General features: G+C 43.5%; 2 protein-coding genes across 3 annotated transcripts in view; one reads left to right on the forward strand and one right to left on the reverse strand.

Moving 5' to 3' along the window:
• S100PBP (S100P binding protein) overlaps positions 1–3,277 on the reverse strand; it is a 39,772-nt gene extending 36,495 nt beyond the window's left edge. The window contains exon 1 of one of the 2 annotated variants that reach the window (XM_008581886.1): positions 3,205–3,277. The gene's annotated coding sequence lies outside the window, so the exon portion shown is untranslated. The remainder of the gene's footprint in view (positions 1–3,204) is intronic. The other variant, XM_008581887.1, reaches the window with a different exon arrangement.
• The window catches only part of YARS (tyrosyl-tRNA synthetase), a 32,150-nt gene continuing 12,882 nt past the window's right edge, over positions 2,873–22,140 (forward strand). Inside the window, exons 1-5 of the mRNA XM_008581885.1 lie at positions 2,873–3,710; positions 8,371–8,517; positions 8,656–8,831; positions 15,853–15,982; positions 18,509–18,589. Coding sequence (XP_008580107.1) covers positions 3,654–3,710; positions 8,371–8,517; positions 8,656–8,831; positions 15,853–15,982; positions 18,509–18,589 — 591 coding nt within the window. The 5' untranslated portion in view covers positions 2,873–3,653. The remainder of the gene's footprint in view (positions 3,711–8,370; positions 8,518–8,655; positions 8,832–15,852; positions 15,983–18,508; positions 18,590–22,140) is intronic.

Below are 22,140 nucleotides of genomic sequence, written 5' to 3' on the forward strand. Positions count from 1 at the left end.
TTAAAACATATGCATAAGTAATATAATAATATAATGAATGCCCACATAACCATCATTCAGCCCAACAACTATCAACCCATAGTTATTCTTGCCCCATCCACTTTCCCCCTTTACCAGATTATTTTGAAGCAAATCTCAGGCATCCCATCATTTCATCTGTAAATAATGAGAATTCCTCATCATAAAATATCCAATTCAGATCTCCAATTACCTTATGTCATATTTTTTCCAAGCTTAAAAAAAAAAATCAGTATTCCCCCCCCCCAAAAAAAGAAAAAAAAAATCAGCATCCAAATAAGGTCCATACAATGCAACTGGCTCATATGTCTTGTGAGTAGTTTACAGATTCCCCAACTTTTTTCCCTGCAATTTATTTTTTAAAGAAACAATATCATATATTGTGTATGGATAAACATATATATCACAAAATGATAAAAATATGCATGGGAATGAGAGAAATGCCAAATTCAGAATAGCGATTACCTCTGCTGGTGAGGAGGGAAGAGGTATGGCAAGAGGGCATGGGTAGCTTCAATTCTATCTGTAATGTTTTATTTCTTTTAAAAAAAAAAAGACTTGAAACAAATATAGCAACATATGATAAAGCAGGATGGTGGGTATAATGGTATTGTTGTTTCCTAAAATTTTTCATATGCTTGAAATATTTAATGAAAACATTTTAAAATTATGAAGTCAGTGGAAAAGATACAATGATTATGCTCTCAAGTCTCAAATGTCCTCCCCTGTAAAATAGGCAACCTCATAGTACCTATCTCATAGGATTGTTGCAAGTACTGAGTGAGACCGTGAACACAAAGCACTTAGCACAGTACAGGCAAATTTAAGTAGTGGCTATAGTTATTATTTCATTTCACCATCATTTCCTCCCTGGCCCATGAAGAGTCTTAAGAGAAGCACAGGAATGGTAGGAAAAAAGACTGCTAAACTGCTTGTTTAGAAATTATCCAGTATGCTCTATTCTCTTCTGGTTTAACCCAACATTCAGCTATTTTGTCACAAAATTAATTAAAGACTAGACTGGATGGACATCTGAAATATAAGGCAAATTCTGCAGATTAATGGTCACTGAAGTATCTTGTACACAGGCACTGGACTAAAATCTAGAGACCTCAGCAATTCACTTAAAGTCCCTGAACCTCGATACAGATGAGAATACTCATCTGAAAAAAGGAAGATATATATTCAGTTCACTTCAAACAGATTATCCTGAGGATCAAATGAGGGGATGTTCATAAAAGCACTCCAAACCTAAAAGCCTACACCAATAAAAGTTGATATTTAATGAATTTGCAAGGGGGAAGGTGAAACCCTCAGATAAAATTGAAGTTCTTAAGTGAAGTTCCACGACAGACTTGGATACTTGTCTGCCATTCTGCTATCACCTACCTTTCTTGGCACTTTAACCTCCACTTAAAATATGGGGAACCCTTTATTTTTAAAGGAAGAATATTTTTCACACGTCCCAATTCTATCTCTTAACTCCTCTGCTCCACATCCTTTCTGTGACCCTATTCTGTCCTTCCACATCTTTCACCTGTCCACCCCCTTCTTCACACTTCAGTTTACCACCCCCTCTGTTCTCTAACCTCCTGATTGAAACCTCAGAAACTGGTTCCTTTTCTATTTTTATCTTACCTCAGGAAACCTATTGCCTTAGAGCACAAAGTCTTATCTTATTCATGCCATTAAAATTGGAAAAACAGGGCCGGCCCGGTGGCGCGCTGGAGAGTGCAGCGCTTGGGAGCGTGGCGGCGCTCCTGCCGAGGGTTCGGATCCCATGTGGAGACCGGTTCCCGCTCACTGGCTGAGCGCGGTGCGGGTGCAATACCGAGGGTTGCGATCCCGTTGCCAGTCCGCGGTACAGGCGCGACACCGAGGGTTGCGATCCCGTTACCGGTCAGTAAAAAAGACAAAAATGAAAAAAAAAAAATTGGAAAAACAGATGCAATCCCACATCCTATTTCAAGGCTCTAAAGTCAAGACCATTACCAAGTTGGGGCTGACAGAGATGGCCAAGGGCAAGGATTATTTCCCAAATGTAACACATGTGATGCACACTGCGCAAAAGGCTGTGTGGGCTTTGTTATCACTCCATAAAACAGGCACTTTTTAAAAAAAAAAAAGCTCTAAGAATTCTGCAACTCCCTTTGAGTTAACTGGAAACATTTGTAGGACGGAAAAACCCACGGCTGGAAATCTCTGCTTTCGGTAACATTTCACTAGATCAGGGTGCCAGGATTCTCCACCCCCATGAGCACAGAGATCAGCTATTACTAGGCTGCAGCAACAGGTTTCTTTTTAAAAAGAAAATTAAAAAAATTTTTTTTAGATAGGTCTGCGAAAACTCCGAGCCCCTAACAAATCTACAAAAAACCCCTGTAGATCAGGGTTGGGCAGTTGGTGGGCAATTCAGTCACATCTTGGTCTTCCCCGAGGCCCACTCTGCGGTGCCAACCACCTTCCCTCCCGTCCAGAAAGTAACTGTGACGCATCTAGCCCTCGAGGACCAGGAGCAAGGGTGGCCCAGATCCACCCTTCGAAGGATACTACCCGGCCTCCCCAGGCTCTCCCTCACAAATGCGAGGGCTACAGAACGGCTTCGCCCTCCAGGCAGGGTCTTTGCACTTCCCTCCTCCCAGGAGACCAAAAATTCCCGCCTCCCCGCAGAAGGTGGGAGAAGCGCGGGCTTTCTCCCCGCCCCTCCCCCCGTAGGGGTGAAATCTGCCCCTTGGCAGGCCGGAGCGGTGCACCCCTCTCCCTGAGGATGGCCGCCCACAGTGCCAGCTCAGCTGGACCTCAGTCCCCGCGCTCTCAGGGAGGTCGTCTCCCGCCCGCAAGACTCGGCTTTCCTAGCAAAACTCTCCCGCCGAGCGGGACCTCCGTTGCCCCCAACCCCACAGGGCAGGGACAGCAGACAGCCCCCCGCCTTCCAGGTGACTAGACAGCCTCTCTTTCCTCAGCAGAGTGAGGGGCATCTCTCGCTCGCCGACGTGGAGGTGGGGGGCAGGGACCTCCCCCCGCCATCACCTCAGGAGCGAGTCGGGCCCTTCTCCCAACAGGGCGAGGGCCTCTCAACCCCTCAACGGGGCAGACCGCGAGCGCTGCCCCATGAAGAATCAACAGGCGCCCCCATCCCCCTCCCACTCAAGGAACGCCGACCCCCTCGCCCCTCCCGCTCTTCACCTCCGGAAGCCGGGCCAAAGCCTGGGTGGACGACTGCGCCTCACTCCGCCCCCTGCGCCATTTTATTGCCCCCCCCCCGACCTCCCCCACCCGGAGTCTGCCGGGCCAAAGCCAGGGGGAGGGCAAACAAGCAGTGATTGGCAGGAAACCGTCCTGCCTCTAAGAGGGTTGCGCCCGCGCAGGCGCCGCAACCCCGCCCTCTGCACTGCCTATCCTGCCTGCTGGCTCCACCCCTTTCCGTCTCATCGACCCGCTCGACTCTTCGCTGCTCTTGACTCTTTTCCGGCTACTGCGGGACTGAGAGGGGTCCAGGCCGAGGAAGCCGAACGACGAGCTCAGCTGATGCAACCTGGCTGGACTCGCGTTGACTGTTCCTGGCACGCGGCTGTGGCAACTGAGGAAGAGTCGCGGGTACCAGGCTGAGCGCGGGAAGGAGGGGTGGCGGAGCCATGGGGGACGCTCCCAGCCCTGAAGAGAAGCTGCACCTTATCACTCGGAACCTGCAGGTTAGGCCTCAAGGTTGAAAATGCGCCGCTGGGGTCTAGGGGCCCTAGGTCCAGTGACCCTGAGCCCCACTACGGGGTCCTAAGTGTGTGGATCCGGGGACTCCGCACTGGGGCAGGCCTGAGAGCGGCTGCAGACCTCACTTCTGGTCGGTCAGCCATTCCTTGGGTGCCACAGTTATCACAGGACTCACCTCTTACGCGTTGGAGCCGGGCTTTGAATCCACGACTCCCACCCCACCCACCCTATTGTGTGCCAGGCGCGGTGCTAGGCTCTGGGATACGTAAGGGCCCTTCCCTCCCAGAGCCTGTCTGGAGGGAATTAGACGTTAGAAATTACCCATAGTCCCAAACCATTACATTGAAGCAAATACTGGAAGGTACGTGGGGCTTCGAAACGAAATAAGGAGAGGGAAGACTTCCTTGAGGAAGTGACCTCTAAACTGCGCCCTGAATGAGGCGGATCACCCCTTCACTCCACGTATGTTCCTACTGTTGGCAGGAACTGCAGGAGTAGGAGTTAACCTGAGGAAGTGTCGCGCGCAGATCCTTATTTGTAGGCAAGGACCACTTGAGACAAAGATGATGCTCTAATCACTCGGTTTATTTAACACACACACACAATATTGATCCTTAATCTACTTCTTATTTAAACTAAATGATTCCTTAAGGGCACACTGCACACAACTCCTATTTTTATCCTGTTACGAACAGATTAGGGATCTTACATCTCCTGTGCGAGGTCCTTTCCTGACTCACATCCACCAGGAACTGGATACAGCTGATGGGGTATGATTGATGATCCTTGAGAACGTGGCTTGAGAGCGGCATACATTCCGGTCCCTTCTTGAACTCCCAGAGGAAACATTATCTTATTGGCAGTACCGTCCTGCAATCTGGCAGTTCAACCAGTGCAGCAACTTGGGGCTTTTGCGTCCGTTCTTTTGTACTCTGCTCGAGGTCTGTTGCAGTCTATTAAGTCCTTACACAATTACAGTTGAATCCTCCCAAGTCCAGATGGTAATATCTTAAAAGGGTATGATCGGTTAAGGCCCAGGTGGACATGTCCCATTTAAGTCTGTCAAGTTCATGATGAAAGTTCCCTAACCAAAGTTCCTCCATGATCCTCTAATACAAAAACACTTATTTAGCACTCCCAACAGAAACAATGAAAGAAAGGGGGGAAGAGCATTTCAGATACAGGGAACAGTAGTGTCAAGAACCAGAGGGGAGAAATAACATGTGGTTCAGAGAGAAGGCTAATTTGGCTGGAATGGTGTGAGCGAAGTGCTGATCAGGCACTTCATAAATATTTGCATTGCTCATTCCCTTGTCTCTTAGGCTTCTGACTATTATCACCTTATCAAGGAGCCCTTTCCTGACCACTTTATTTAAACAATAAACCCTGCGACACCAGAATTGTCTCATCCTTTGCTCTACCTTTTTTTCTGTTGTTCCTCCATAGCACTTTATCACCATCTGACATACTATACATTTTACTTGTTTATTTGTTCAGGAGAGGTAGGCAGAGACCAAGTCATGAAGATCTTGTGGGCTTTATCCTACAACCCCAATTTAAAATTGGGCTTTATTCGGGGCTGTCTGGTTAGCTCAGTTGGTCAGACCATGGTGCTGATAACATACAGGGTTCAATCCCTTTACTGGCCAGCTGCCAAAAACATTAAAATAAAATAAAATTGGGCTTTATTCTTTTTTTTTGCTTTTTTGTGACCGGTAAGGGGATCGCAACCCTTGGCTTGGTGTCGCCCGCACTGCGCTCAGCCAGTGAGCACACCGGCCATCCCTATACAGGATCGGAACCCGCTGCGGGAGCGCCGCTGTGCTCCCAGCGCCACACTCTCCCGAGTGAGCCACAGGGTCGGCCCTGGGCTTTATTCTAAGAGCAGTGATACATCAGTTGGGCCACAGCTTGTTCTTTGTTTTTTCTTTTTCGAGATATAATTCACATACTATAAAATTTACCCTTTAAAACTGTATGATTCACTTTAAAAGTGTACAGTTCCATGGGTTTTAGTATATTGACAAGGGTGTGCAACTATCACCACTATCTAATTTTAGAACATTTTCATCTCCTTCACCAAAAAAACGTGCATCCATTAGCAGTTACTACCCATTACCCCCTAACTGCCCCCCAGCACTAGGGAAATCTATTTTCTGTTTCCATGTATTTGCCTATTCTGGGCATTTCATATAACTGGTATCATTGTCTGACTTCTTTCACTTAGCATATTGTCTTCAAGGTTTATCCATGTTGTTCACATCAGAATTTCATTCTTTTTTATGGCTGAATAATATTCCATTGTATGGATATACCACATTTTGTTTATCCATTCATCAGTTGATGGACATTTGGGTTATTCCACTAACAGCTTGATCTTTATTTTTTTTCCTTTTTGTCTTTTTTCGTGACCGGTAATGGGATCGCAACCCTCGGTGTCGCGCCTGCACCGCGCTCAACCAGTGAGTGGACCGGTCTCTATATGGGATCCGAACCCTCAGCGGGAGTGCCACCGCACTCCCAAGTGCCACACCCTACCGAGTGCGCCACCGGGCTGGCCCACTAACAGCTTGATCTTAACCAGAGATTTTTGCATGCTTCCTCTTAGCCAGATTCTTTGTTTCCTACCCTCTCTCCATAAAGTAGTGTTGGTTGGGGACAAAGGATACACAAACACTAATGGAATTGACTTGCTCATGTTTTAAAATCTGAGTAATGTGACCTTTTCTTGTGTAGTGAGAACCGTCCAAGTGTCCAAATTTTCAGGGGCTCTGGAAGATGTAGTGTCAGCCACCAACAGACTTGGAGCACAGGATTTTAACAAGTTCTGCTAATAGATGATTCAAACCAATAAAGTAATCTATCATGGTTTCTAACAGCCTCCCAAAACCATCACTTGAAGAAACACTAAAAACTGTTATCAGAGGCATACTGACCTGTTAGAATTTTTTCCATATTGTTTTAAGGCAAAAGGCAGTCGTTAAAAGTTTTAAATAAGTGACAGAGTTAATCAGATTTTGAGGTTTTTTTTTTTTTTTGTCTTTTTGTCTTTTTCCGTGTCCGGCAACGGATTGCAACCCTCAGTGTCGCCCCCGCACTGGACCGGGGACCGGCAACGGGATCGCAACCCTCGGCGCCGCTCCCGCACCTCGCTCAGCCGGTGAGCGGGAACCGGTCCGCATGTGGGATCCGAACCTTCGGACGGGAGCGCCGCCACGCTTCCCAAGCGGCGCACTTATCCAGTGCACCACCGGGCCGGCCCCCAGATTTTGAGTTTTAAAGAAGATCTCTCCAGCTACCTTTTGAAATGTGGATTGGAGGGAGCAAGAGTAGCTATGGGAGACCTGTTAGGAGACTATTACAGTAATCTCGGTGTGATCTGATGGTGGCCTGAATCAGGTTGGTGCTGTAGAGACAGAGGGAAGTAAGGATTTAAAAGCTGTTGCAGAGTAACTTAAGCAACTTGATGAAAGATAGTACCTTTTACTGAACTAGGGGTGAAACTGTAAGTGAAGAGAAAAAGAAATACCACATGTTCTCACTTATTGGTGGGAGCTAAAAATACACAAATAAATTCACTCACACACACACACACACACACACACACAAAAAAAAAAAAAAACCGGGGGGGGGGGGGGAAGAAGATATAACAACTACAATTTCTTTGAAGGTGTTACAACAAGCAAACAGAAAGGACATTCTTTGGTGGGAGGGGGGAGAGGGAGGAGGGAGAGAGGTTTCGGTGATGGGTCATAATAATCAACCACATTGTATATTGACAAAATAAAAAATAAATTAAAAAAATAAAAAAAAATAAAAACAAACCTTTTCCCAAACTTAAAAAAAAAAAAAGAAACTGTAAGTGAAAAAAGATGGTTGGGGAGCAAGGCAGGAGGCAAGAGCATGAGTTTAATTTTGAACATGTTGAGTTTGAACTATTGGGTTGATAACAAGTACATGGTTTTACATATGGGTGTGAGCAGGAGATTTGGGAGTTACTAATGCTTAAGTAGTAAAGTAACTGAAGGGGATAATTAGGGAGAATGTAAAGTAAGAGAGAAAAGACTAGAGCCCCAAAGATTGCTAATGTTTAATGATTAGGAAGAAGAGGAGCAGCTGCAAAGAAATCTCATCAGCCAGAGAAGAGGAAAACTAGAGAATAAAATAAAGGAGACCAAGAGAGTGTTTCAGGGAGTGAGGACTAAAAAGTATTCATTAAATGTAGCAATGTGGATGTACTCTGTGATCTTAGCAAAAGTATGTGTGATACAATATGGAATTTAGTAGTGTGATGTATAGAATTCAAACTGGAATGGGAGATGAGGAAATGGAGACCAGAAGAAAAGATAACTGTTTCAGGAAGTTGGCTATGAAAGGAAGGAGAGTGAGTGAGAGCTAGCTGGAGGGGAAGATGCAGGTAGAAATATGCTCCCACTCCCCTAACATCAGTGTCATTGCACAAGAGTGGTACTAGCAGCAGCCCCACCTTAGATTGGCTCTCAGCATTAAGAGCATGGCTGAATCTCCCCACTGGCTCTGAACCTGGACCCCCAGTGACATGTGCCTTTGTTTTACTTGTCACAGGGTAAAGGATGAGCAAGGTGGGGTACTAGCATTAAACCAGCTCTTCTGCTTGCACAACAGGAGGTTCTGGGGGAAGAGAAGCTGAAGGAGATACTGAAGGAGCGGGAACTTAAAGTTTACTGGGGAACAGCAACCACAGGCAAGCCACATGTGGCTTACTTCGTGCCCATGTCTAAGATTGCAGACTTCCTGAAGGCAGGATGTGAGGTAAGAACTAATGCTTTAAACCAAGCAGTTGTCCTTGGGGAATGACCAGAAGACAGACTTAAGGATGGGGTTGGGGTCATAGGAGGCAGGTTGGAGATATTTGGACAAATTCACATTTTGGTGGTCCCTTATGTCCAGGTAACAATTCTGTTTGCGGACCTTCATGCGTACTTGGATAACATGAAAGCCCCATGGGACCTTCTAGAACTCCGAACCAGTTACTATGAGAATGTGATCAAGGCAATGCTAGAGAGCATTGGCGTGCCCTTGGAGAAGCTCAAGTTCATCAAAGGCACTGATTACCAGCTCAGCAAGTAAGTGCTTGATTTTCTACCCTTCTTTCAGCTCTGGTGCTTCTGGCTAATTACAGGCCTATAGAGTCTAGGCACTTTAAATTTGGATTAGAAGTTGTTTGGCACTTCCTATTAAGCACCATTAAAAATGTATACCCTTTGTTCTTTTAATTCATCCATCAAAAATGTACTGACTAGTAAATGCCTAGATACTGTTCTGTTTGCTGAAGATATAAATGTAACCATAACAAAGTCCTCAGCCTTGCAGAGCTCACAGTATATGGGAGAGTGATGCTGAACAATCACCCTCTCTTTCTCTTCCAGCCTCAGCAAATAATGATTTAAAAAAAAAAAAAAAATGGGGCCTGGCCAGATAGCTAGCTCTCTTGGAATAGTGTGGTGCTGATAACACCAAGGTCAAGGGTTGGGATCCCCTTACCACCCAGCTATCAAAAAAAAAGAAAAAGTGAAACAGAAGTATTTCACTTGTTTTTTTTGTTTTGTTTTGTTTTCTTTTTGTCTTTCTTCGTGACCGGCAACGGATCGCAACCCTCAGTGTCGCGCCCGTACCGGACCGGGACCGGCAACGGGATCGCAACCCTCGGTGTTGCCCTGCACCTCGCTGAGCGGCTGGTCTGTATGTGGGATCCGAACCCTCGGCGGGAGCGCCGCCACACTCCCAAGAGGCGCACTGTAGCAGTGCGCCACCGGGCTGGCCCATTTCACTTGTTTTTTACCTCCCCAACAATTTCTATTGCTTCTTCTCTTTGTCAATTATATTTATATTTGTAATGTTAGCATAGATATAATTTTGTATTCTAATTTTTTAACTTACTATTTTTTTTTTCTTTTTTTTTTTTTTGTCTTTTTTACTGACCGGTAACGGGCAACCCTTGGTGTCGCGCCCATACCGGGGACCGGCAACGGGATTGCAACCCTCAGTGTTGCGCCTGCACCGCGCTCAGCCAGTGAGCAGGAACCGGTCTCCACATGGGATCCAAAACCTCGGCGGGAGCGCTGCCGTGCTCCCAAGCTGCGCACTCTCCAGTGCACCACCGGGCTGGCCCCTAACTTACTATTTCTTAAGTAATTCCCCCATGCTGCCTCATAGTCTCCACCTTTAAAATTTTTTTTAAACGTCTCAAATAAGCCTGTATAACTACATATATGTCACTCTACTAGTCACTTTTGAACCTTCGGAACAACTTTCTCAGGTAAGGATTGCTTTATCCTATTTCACAGATAAGGAAATAGATTCTGATTTAACTGTCCCAAGTTCATACATCTAATTTTAGAACATCTAATTTAGAATATGAGTCAGGATGTGAACCCAGATTTCTTGCTTACTAGTAAATTTCTCTTTTTACTCCACCTACTATAATTTTCTTTACCATTCCACACTGTTGGACATTTAGAGTCTTAAATAAAGCATACAGACATCTTTATATAAACAAATATTTGCATCTACAGTTTCTGTAGAGTGCCTGAGATTTCATGCATTTTTACATTTACTCCACAGATATTTATGGAGCCCCTATTATATGGTAAACACAGTTTACCATATAATAAGCTAAAACAAAAGTTCCTATCTTAATGGGGGTTACATTCCAGCAAGGGAATACAGACATGAAACAAGTAAACAAGTAATATATATAGTGTGTGTGTCAGTGATGATAGGTGCTACAAAGTAGACAGGCTGGAGGAGAGAAAGTTCTCAGGGAGTGGGGGTTTCTATTTAAATAGGATGGTAAGGGAAGACCTCCCTGATAAGATGACATTAGGCAGAAATTGGAAGAAGGTGAGGGAATGAGTCATGCAAATATGTATTGAGTTCTTAGTATATGCCAGACTCTGTTCTAAGGACTAGGATTATAACTGTGAATAACACAGCTAAGGTTTTTATTCTCCTAGAACTTAACAGAATTTGGGGTATGGGAAAGTGGGATAAATAAATAAAGCTATTTCGCCTCAATGTCACTTGATACAAAAGGGACTTTAAAGGAAGATGGCTTTGTAGAACACTCTTTGATGGGCTCCCTGTGTTCCAAACACAGCAATGCTAGATAAAAATATAAATTTTTTTTTTTTTAAAAAGTATGTAGTCGGGTTCAAAAACAAACTAAACGTCTCTATGATAAAAGAAACAGAATTGAAATGTAGATTGGTGTTCTGGGCTAAAGTTACAGGTCTGCTGGATTCCAGTCCAGAAGCATGAAGTGGGGCCAAACCAGGCTTACTACTTAAAGCCAGAGGATAAAGTAGGGCTTTTCCCCTTTTCCCATCCCCACCCCAACCCCTCAAGAAAGGTAGAACCAGGGAGTGGGGGCACTTCTGGCAACCCACCCAAGTCTTTAGGGACTTTTATCAAGCTTCAAGCCTGTGGAGACTAGAGTATGTGCATACCAAGAATTGAACCAAGCTGCCTACCACTTAGAGGTGTTATATCCCTGATATTATCAAAAAGGCATAAATTCTAAAATGCCAAGGAATAACATTAATTAAAAAATAAAAAGAAATTATAAGGCAGAAATGGGCAGGTCCAAGTGCATATTTCTTTTCTCCTTCTCCACTCCCACTGCTTCACTTGACTAACAAAGAAAGAAAGAAAGAGGGAAAGAGAGGAAAAAAAAAAAAAAAGAAAGGGGCAGAAATGAGACGTGAATATATAGAAATAAAAAGAATTAAGAAATCTTGGAAATGTAAATTTGTCATTAAAGAAAAAACATACCAACCTTGAAAAGATGGGATCAATTGTATAATGAACACAGATTGAAGACAAAAATCAGAGAATTTGAAAGTTATTACTGAGAAATTCACTTGGAATGCATCCCGGAGAGATGGACTCCCCCAAAATGTTAAAAGTGGCTGGCATGTGGTTGAGGACTTTTGTTTCCAGTAGCCTTGCAGACTGACCTACCTTCCTGCTGAAACCACTAAAAATGCTAGATGAAATACTTCTTTTAACTAAAATGTATCGATGTATTGACAAGTTTTCAAGACTATTCAGTGGCCAGATATCAAGCAAAAGTGGGAATACATACATACTATATTTTAATTAATCTAAGATGTCTTTAAAAATACTGATAATTAATCTATAATATGCCATTGTTTATAAGACTCATCTAGATTTCAGAGATGTTAAATGTTTAAAAGTATGCATCTTAGAATCCATAAAATATGGTAGGTGGAACACTGAAGATTTTTTGCACCTTGAGGGAGCTCATTGAATTGTATGTACTTGAACTTTGGTTTTCATGGCCTCACAGAGCACAATGGAAAAAAGAAAAAATGGTAAGAAAACTAGAGTACTCAGCCAGGAGGTCCAATATTTGAATAATAAGTGTTCCAGAAAAGAGAACAGAGACTCAGAGGGAAGGAGATCATCTATGAAATAAAAGACAATTTAAAGACAATTGAAGGATTCTGGTCAAGATGGTGGAATAGATGGTCCCCAGTGTCACTCTCTCACACAAATCAACCAATTTACAACTATAAAAACATAACAACAGTCAAGCTGGGGCCGCTGGAGCTCACAGGAAGAGGAGGAGAGGTCTCTAGGGGGAGAAGCCACGATGAGAGAAAATAAAAACTGCTCTGAGCGTTTTGTGCTGCAGCTGCTTTAAGGCTGGAACTGAGCGCATGGAGCAGGAGCCAGCAGAAGCCACAGCTGTGCCCTTCAGATGGCGTTACTTGGAGGTAGCAGGGGAGAAGAGGGCCTTGGTGGTCCCCAGGACAGCAAGACCACTAATAGGGTTCCCATGGACCCATGCAAGAGCGAGGAGCCAGAACACCTGAAAAAGGGGAGCCATTCAGAAGCCAGTGAGTCATTGCAAGGGACCAGCACAGGGCCCGTCCCTTGGGAAGTGTTTGGAGCATGGGCAGTGGGGGAGACAGGCCCACCGGGAGAACACTGGGGCACAGCAAGGACAGCCAATCCACCCCCAAATCCACACAGGACCACTCAGAGGAGACTGGTCGGGAATGCAGAATTGCATGGGGTGCAGTTTGATGAAAAAACTCAGGCTCAGATCAGAGTTTACACAACTGAGGTGCACTGGATCTCTGGAAAGCTGGAAGTACCTATAAGGTCAACCATTAAACCCTGAACTGCACAAAAAGCCTTCCCTAGGGAAACAGCAGCAAAGCAGCAATTTAGCTAAACCACAGAGCTCAAGTACTGGTTCCCACAGGAAGTTCCCCCATTTTAGAAGTAAGCAAAGGACAAAAGATTAGTTCTGGCCCAGGCACACCACCAGCGCTTCTAGGACCCACCCAGGGGCCTGGGACATCAAGCCAGGGACCATACCCCCCTCCCCCACATCCAGGCACACCACCAGTTCCAAGGAGCATGCCAAAAACATCACCTCCGTGTGGGTGGCCCACCACAGCCACTACAGTAACCACGGCTGCTGCGAAAGTGGCTAGATGTCACAGCCACTGCACAGATGGTCCACCAGCCACTGGAGTGCATTGACACTAGGAGAGTCACTGGCAGAGACCAAAGAAAAGGATGTCTCTCTCCACAAAGCCAATTGAACAGATCATCGAGGCAACAAATCAACAGAGTAACCGTTACTCTTTCAGAGGAGGAGAAGTCTAGTGTTATCAGTGGTGGGAGGAGGGAGGGAGAGATTGGACGAGGGACATAAAGAATAAGTACAATTTGTAATAATATACATATTAGTAATATTGATTTGATCAACATATGTCAACATTGAATCCCAAAAACATGTATAATCAATTATGATTCAATAAAAATAAATAAATAAAACTTAGCTCTGAGGTGCAAAAAAAAAAAGACAATTAAAGAACATGAATTTCCAGATTGAAAGAGTCCACCAAGTGCCTAACACAGTGGATGAAAACAAACACACATCAAAGTACATTCCCTTGAAATTTTATTTTTTTAATTTTTTGGTAGCTGGCCAGTATGAGGATCCAAGCCTAGGACCTTGGTGTTATAAAGCTGGCTCTAACCAGCTGAGTTAACTGGCCAGCCCCAATTTAAAAAATCTTGAAATTTTAAAACACTGGGGACAAAAAGTATTCTACAAACTTTAAAGGGACAAAAGGGCCGAGCCCGTGGCGCACTCGGGAGAGAGCAGCGCTGGGAGCGCAGCAGCGCTCCCGCCGCGGGTTTGGATCCTATATAGAGATGACCGGTGCGCTCACAGCGCTCACTGGCTGAGCGCGTTGCGACCGGTCTCAAAAAGGACAAAAAAAAAAGGGGGGGACAAAAGAAGTAACATACAAAATGTCAGGAATCAGAATGGTGAAAATTTTTATTTTCATGTTTTTATTGGCCATTTGGGTTTCCTCCTCAATGAAGTGCCTATGCAAGAGTTTTTGCCTATTTTTGTACATTTTTTTTTTATTAGTTCATTTTCTATTCTGGATACCAAATTCTTTGTATATATGGAATTAGTGTGGGAATAGATAATGAATGAAACAGAACAGAGTTGAGAAATAGATCTTCACAATTATAAAAATTTGACATATGACAGAGCTGGCATTGCAGATCAGCAGAAAAAGAAAAACTTTTTAAGAAAAAATGGTGCAGAGACTATTGGTTATCTGTATGGGGAGAAAACGATCCTTGCATTCCGAGTAGATTAAAGATTTACTTGTAAGGACCAAACAATAAAACACTTAAAAGACAGTATAGAGGACTATCTTGTGATCTCAGGATAGGAAAAATTAAACAAGACGTACCAAAAGCACAAATCACAGGAAAAGATTGATGAGTTCAATGACATTAAAATTAAGACCTTCAGGACTTCAAAAGTAAAGTAGAGCAAAAAGACAAGCCACAAACTGGGAGAAGATATTTATAATACATATAACTGGCAAAGGATTAATATCCTGTATTATATTTCAAAAACTACAGAATAAGTTGTTTAAAAAAAGAGTCAATCCAGTAAAAAAAGACTGAACTAGGCATTTCACAGAAGAAACTCAAATAACAAATAAGCATATGGAAAGATGTTTAACCTCCTTAGTTATTATTTCAAAGAAATGTAGATTAAAACCATACTGAGAAACCATCCCATTTGCTCATCAAATGGGCAAAATTTTAAAATAATGACAAAATTAAGTAATAAAATTGACAAAAAGTCACTTGGGAAAATAGTTTGGCATTATCCACTAAAATTCAAGATGCATATCTCCTATGATCCAGAAATTCTACTCCTACGCATATATAGGGAAACTTGAATACACATATAAGAATATTTACAACATGTTGTTTAGAGACACAAACATAAAACTGGAAACACAAAATTCAGGACAGTAGTTAACTCCGAAGGAGGAAAAAGTGAGATGGGATTGTGGAGGGACACTCAGGGGCTTCAGAGGTAATTGTTAGGTCCTTAAACTGGATGATGGATACTCTGTTCCTTGTATTGGTCATTCTTCACCGCCCCCCCTGTGGCTGGCCGCTAAGGGGATCCAAACCCTTTGACCTTAGTGTTACAACACCGTACTCTAACCAACTGAGCCAATCGGCCAGCCTGTTCATTATTTTTTACATGTGTCTAAGTTAAAAAAGAAGAAAAGCAGTATTTCAATTTCAAGAGATAACAGAACATTTTCCAAAAGAGAAGGTTAATTAAAGCCATCATCTTTTAAAAGGAAAAACATAAAAATTAAGTAATGTTTTGGACAAGCAGATAGATCTCTCACATTTTAGAAGCTACCAGGCAGTGCTCTCTTTGAATGTCCTAAAATTAGGGGAATTAATTAATGCACTTTAGGATTGCCCTGGGAAGGGCCGGCCCGGTGGCGCACTCGGTAGAGTGCGGCGCTCCCGCCGAGGGTTCGGATCCCATATAGAGACCGGTCTGCTCACTGGCTGAGCGTGGTATGGGCGCGACACCGAGGGTTGTGATCCCGTTGCTGGTCGCGGTACGGGCCCAACACTGAGGGTTGCGATCCCGTTGCCGGTCACGAAAAAAGACAAAAAGGAAAAAAAAAAAAGGATTGCCCTGGGAAACTGAGGCTTGGGCCCAATTTCACAGCTGTCCCCTCTTACTTTCCTCTTCAGAGAGTACACACTAGATGTGTACAAACTCTCCTCTGTGGTCACACAACATGATGCCAAGAAAGCTGGAGCTGAGGTTGTAAAGCAGGTGGAGCACCCTTTGCTGAGTGGTCTGTTATACCCTGGACTACAGGTACTTACGAGGGATGGAGTGACCCCAGTTACCTTTTCTGCTGTACTTCTTTTTTGGGGGGTTGTATGTTTTGTTACATTTTGGTTTTTTGGAAGCTGGCCAGTACAGGGACTGAACCCTGGACCTTGGTGTTATCAGCACCATGCTCTGACCAACTGAGCTCACCAGCCAGCTCCCTTTTCTGCTATATTTCTAACTACTGGACACAAACCTCTCTCTTGGCACGAGTTAAACTGATGCACTTGCTGCCCTTTCACCAAGCTATAGGCCTGCCTTCTTTTTGTTGTTTTGTGTTGGTTTGGTTTTTGGTGGCTAGCCTGGACACAGGCCTTCTTTCTTGTCTCCCTTCCTCCTAACTGCTTACTGGGATGCTCTTTTACTTCTTCACATGTAAATCTCCCCTTCCTGTCTGTCCTTTAAGACATTGCTCATCTCACACATCTTCTTTATGTCAATCATAATCTCTTAATTGAAGAAAATAAAGTTCAGAGTAATGTGTGAAAATAAATTTTAGGTATGATCCTATTTTCCATTACATAAAACAAACACATCATATGTGTGTATATTTGTAAGGGCAAGAAGGAAGAAAAATACAAACCAGGCTGTTGATACTAGTTACCTTAGGAAGGCAGGGTGAAAATGTTTATAATTTTTTTTTTTGTATATATCTATAATGTTTGATATAAGAAAATGAAGTCTCCCTTTGTCAACTCAAAGAGATCTTTCCCAAAATTAAACCTGGAGACATTCTAGATCTGCACTGTCCATTGTGGTAGCCTCTAGTCTTAGTCATATGTGGCTATTAAAAGTGATTAAGATGGGGCCGGCCCGGTGGCGCACTGGATAAGTGCGCCGCTTGGGAAGCGCGGCGGCGCTCCAGCCCGAGGGTTCGGATCCCACGTACAGACCGGTTCCCGCTCACTGGCTGAGCGAGGCGCGGGAGCGACACCGAGGGTTGCAATCCCGTTGCCGGTCCCCGGTCCGGTACGGGGGCAACACTGAGGGTTGCAATCCGTTGCTGGACACGGAAAAAGACAAAAAAAAAAAAAAAAGTGATTAAGATTAAATAAAATTAAAATTTTAGTTCTTCAGTCACATTAGCTATATTTCAAGTTCTTGGTAGCTACATGTGGCTAGTGGCTACTGTATTAGACAGTACATAGAGCATATTTATCATCACAGAAAGTTCTATTGGACAGTGCTGTTCTAGATTGCTCCTGCTTGCTCAACCTTCTCTTTCTTTCCCTCTTCTTACTCTTCCCTCCCCAACCATGCCCCATCATGCACTAAATGTTATCAATTCTATTTCTTAAAAATTTCTTAAATTTATTCTTGCTTTGTATCTATACTGCCTTGGTTCATCATTATTTCTTACCTAGACTGTCGACAGTCCTCTAGCTATTTTCTTTGGCTCCAGCCCACAGGCCTCCAGTCCATGGTCTGCCCCTGTTACTTTCAACAGTGCTGCTCACATTTCTCCCTTTCTTAAAACCATTCACTTGCCAGGATAACAATAGGTTCCCTAGCATGACATTTTACGGTCCATATCTGCTTTTCTAACCTCATCACTTACCATTTCCCACATCCCTTGAAGTTTGTGCTTTTGCAGACTGATCCACTCATAATTTCCCTAAACACTTCACACTTATGTGGCTTCTCACATTCCATTTCCTCTGCATGTTGAAATAACATCTATATGTTCTTCAAAACCAAGCTCAGGCCACAATCTAATTTTAGAAAGCCTTCCCTATACCTGTCTTACTAGATAGAGATAGTCATGTCTTCCTTTGTGTTGGTGCTATTCCTAACATGAGCATTAGGTTAGTGCTTAGCACACTGTACTGAAATTTATCTGTATACATGTCTCTCCCCAACTGGCTAATTGGGCTTCTGAAGGGAGAGTCTAGGTCTGATTCATCTCTGCATCCACAGAGCTGGTACCAGGCCTGGCATATAGTGACAATCACTGTTTTAATACTTCAGTCTCGCCTTTTTTCTGAGCTCTCATGAGACTTCTTTATGCCACTACTTTGACATTTGTCACAGGCTGCCTGACTCAGCGGGGTCCCTTTAACATTACTATGGTTTGTCTTCTTTCTTCCCTCCCCATTGGATTATGAGCATCCTGAGAGCAGAGACTACTCTTATTATCTTTTTCTTTTTTTTTTTGACAGCTGGTCGGTCCGAGGCTTGAACCCTGGACCATGGTGTTATCAGCACCATGCTCTAACCAACTGAGCTCACCAGCCCGACCAGAAACTACTCTTCTTATTTTTTTATCCCATGACATCCACGTGGAGTAATGTGTACTGTAGAGTAATGTGCACTGTGGAGTAATGTGCACTGCAGACATTTAACAACTGTTTATCCAGCTTTTGAGGCCAACAGAGAGGCTGAATGTTGTTTATTTATTTTTTTCCAGGCTCTACTCTCTGAAAAATCTAGTGATTTTCAAAAGTTTCTGATTTCTCATACCATGTAGAAGAAATACAGTAGGTGTTTATGGTCATGTATTTCTTTCCACAGGCTTTGGATGAAGAATATTTAAAAGTAGATGCCCAATTTGGAGGCATTGATCAGAGAAAGATTTTCACCTTTGCAGAGAAGGTTAGTGTCCTCTTTCCTGTCTTTTTTCATTTGAGTCTCAAAGGTATACAACTAAAGTTTATTGAACTATGATGTGCCAGTCCTACCATTCATAATCATATTGTATGATAGTTGCTACTCTCCTTGTTTTACAGATGAGAGAACTGTGGGTAGATGAATAAGAAACTTGTCCAATATTAAACAATAATTGAGCAGAAATTAGTAGCCAGATCTGTCTGACTCAAAAGCCCATTCTCTTGCTGTTACTATGAAGCTGTTCCAGTATCTGTTGGGTTTGCTTCTTTCCTAATTATTGTTCAATTTCCAACAAAAGGCACAGTCAGAACTACTGTTCTTTCCTAGGGTATTTAGTCGCTGTTGTCTTTCGTAAACCGCTCGTTGCTCGGATGAGGTTTAACAGGGTTTTGCGGGAAATTGGCACAAACCTATACATAATAATTCTTTTCTGGGAAAGAACTTGAGTAAGTTGAAAAGGGGCTATTAAGTGGTTGGTGGGCCGGCCCGGTGGCGCACTGCTACAGTGCGCCGCCTGGGAAGCACGGTGGCGCTCCCGCCGAGGGTTCGGATCCCACATACAGACCAGCCGCTCACTGGCTGAGCGAGGTGCGGGAGCAACACTGAGGGTTGCGATCCGTTGCCGGTCATGAAAAAAGACAAAAAGGAAAAAAAAAAAAAAAGAAGGGGTTGGTATTTTTGAAAGGTTCTCAAAACCTCATAGTGGCAAGAGTATAGAGAAAACACTACTAGTGGATGGGCTGGAAGGTTAGCTCAGTTGGTTAGAGTATGGTGCTGATAACACCAAGGTCCAGGGTTTGATCCCTGCACTGGCCAGCCACCGAGAAGAAAAGAAAACACTGCTGGTGGAAATGTAAATTCTTGGAGGATGATTTGATAACCTGAAAATGTTTCCACCCTTTGATATAATAATTTTATTTCTAGAAATTTGTCCTAAGGAAATAATAAGTACAGCTAGAGTTATGTATCAGAGTACTTATCACATTATCAATATAAAGCAAAAATCTGGAAATAAAGATATCCAATAGCAAGGGACTGGTTAAACACATTATGATATATCACAATGGAATATTATGTAATATTAAAATAATGGTTTGGTTTTTTTTTTTTTTTTTTTTTTTTTAAGATGACCAGTAAGGGGATCTTAACCCTTGACTTGGTGTGGTCAGCACCACGCTCTCCCAAGTGAGCTAACCGGCCATCCCTATGTAGGGATCCAAACCCGTGGCCTTGGTGTTATCAGCACTGCACTCTCCTGAGTGAGCCACGGGCTGGCCCAAAATAATGGGTTTTTAAAATATATTTAATGTGCCAGCTAGCAAAGTGGCGCAGCAGGAGTGTGCTGGGCCCGTAACCCAGAGGTCGATGGATCGAAACCATCCTCTGCTACAAGCTTTCTGAGCACCCCCCCGCCCCCGCCAGCTTAGAATTCTACTCGAATTTACTTAACCATTCCTAGCAATAATCACTCTCATATGTAATCTCTCACTTAAAATATATTTAATGAATGAGGAAATGTTTACCATGTAAATTTTCTAGCCCTATACTGGTTGCTGTCCAAATATTTCTTATTATTCCATTTTATCTCTATAAACTTTTTTTTTTTCCTTTTTGTCTTTTTTTTTACTGACTGGTAACGGGATCGCAACCCTCAGTGTCGCGCCCGTACCGGGGACTGGCAACGGGATTGCAACCCTCAATGCTGTGCCCGCACCGTGCTCAGCCAGTGAGTGTGAACCGGTCTCCACGTGGGATCCGAACCCTCGGCGGGAGCGCCGCCACACTCCCAAGCGGCACACTCTCCAGTGCGCCACCGGGCCGGCCCCTCTCTATAAACTTTTAGTTGAACCTTCTTTTATTATTCTATCAGGGATTTGGCCCACAGCTTATTCTCATATGACTTGTGAGCTAAGGATGATTTTTACATTTTTAAAGGACCATAGGGCTGGCCGGTTAGCTCAGTTGGTACAGCATGGTATTATAACACCAAGGTCAAGGGTTCAGATCCCCCACGAAAAAAAAAGAGTGAGGACTATAAAAAAGGTGAAGAAGAGTATGCAATAGAGACCATATGGGGTCCACAAAGCCTAAATATTTACTATCTGGCCCTTTGCAGGAAAGTTTTACCCACCCCTGCCCTAGAGATTGCAGCATGTATCCTTGTAACTTAATGTAGTTTAAGTTAGATATTTTTACCACCTCCGGACAATGCAAGAACCTACAACAGTTTTGCTCCGTTTAACTCCCTCCTGCCCTTTGTGCTGTTATTGTCATCATATATTTTACTTTTTACACATATTTTAACTCCCAAAGACCTTATTATAATTACTTTTTTTAAACAGTCAATTTTCATGTATATTTTTCCCACTACCCTTTCTGATACTTTTGATTCTTTCCTGCAGTTCTGTGTTTGTATGCCTCCATGTAAGTTTATCTTCCTTCAACCTAAAGAGCCCTCCTTAGTATTTTGTGTTTGTAGTGCACGTCTTTCAGTAATGAGTCATTTTGGCTTTCTTTTGTTTGAAAATATCTTTCTTTTTCTTCCATTGGGTATAAAATGCTAGGTTTGCGATTATTTTCCTTTTAACACTTTTTTTTTTTTCCTTTTTGTCTTTTTTCGTGTCCGGCAACGGATCGCAACCCTCAGTGTCGCGCCCGTACCAGACCGGGACCGGCCACGGGATCGCAACCCTCGGTGTTGCTCCCACACCTCGCTCAGCCAGTGAGCGGGAACCGGTCTGTGTGGGATCCGAACCCTCGGCGGGAGCGCCACCGCGCTCCCAAGCGGCACACTGTAGCAGTGCGCCACCGGGCCGGCCCTTCCTTTTAACACTTTTAAAGAATCTTTCCATTGCCTTCTGGTTTCCATAGTTTCCACTGAAAAGTCAGCTGTAAGTATTATTGTTTCTTCTTTGAGGATATGTCTTTTTTCTGGCTGCTTTCAAGATTTTCTCTGTCTCTGATTTTCAGCAATTGACTATGATGTTTTTAGCTATAGTTTTCTTTGTACTTGTCCTGCTTGAATCTGGCTGAGCTTCTTGAATCTGTGGGTTGATATTTTTATCAAATTTGGAATATTGTCAGCCATTATTTCCTCTCTCTTTCTCCTCTCTTGGGACTGCAGTTACACATAGGTTAAACCTCTTCACCATGTCCCACATGTCTCATATTCCGTTCTCTTGTTTTACTTTCTTTGTTCTCTCTGTGCTTTAGTTTGGATATTTTCTATTGAAATTTTTCAAGTTCATTAATCCTGTCTTCTGTTAAATCTAGTATTGTACTATTTTAGAACTTCCATTTGATTCTTTTTTATAGACTACAATTCTCTGTCTTTCATTCATTTTGTCCATCTTATCCTTTTATTTCTTTTTTTTTTTTTTATCCTTTTTGTCTTTTTTCGTGACCGGCAACGGATCACAACCCTCAGTGTCGCGCCCGTACCGGACCGGGACCGGCCACGGGATCGCAACCCTCGGTGTTGCTCCCGCCCCTCGCTCAGCCAGTGGGGGGCCGGACTCCATGTGGGAGCGGAACCC

This window comes from Galeopterus variegatus, unplaced genomic scaffold, assembly GCF_000696425.1.
Source record: "Galeopterus variegatus unplaced genomic scaffold, G_variegatus-3.0.2 Scaffold2485, whole genome shotgun sequence".
Classification (NCBI taxonomy): domain Eukaryota; kingdom Metazoa; phylum Chordata; class Mammalia; order Dermoptera; family Cynocephalidae; genus Galeopterus; species Galeopterus variegatus.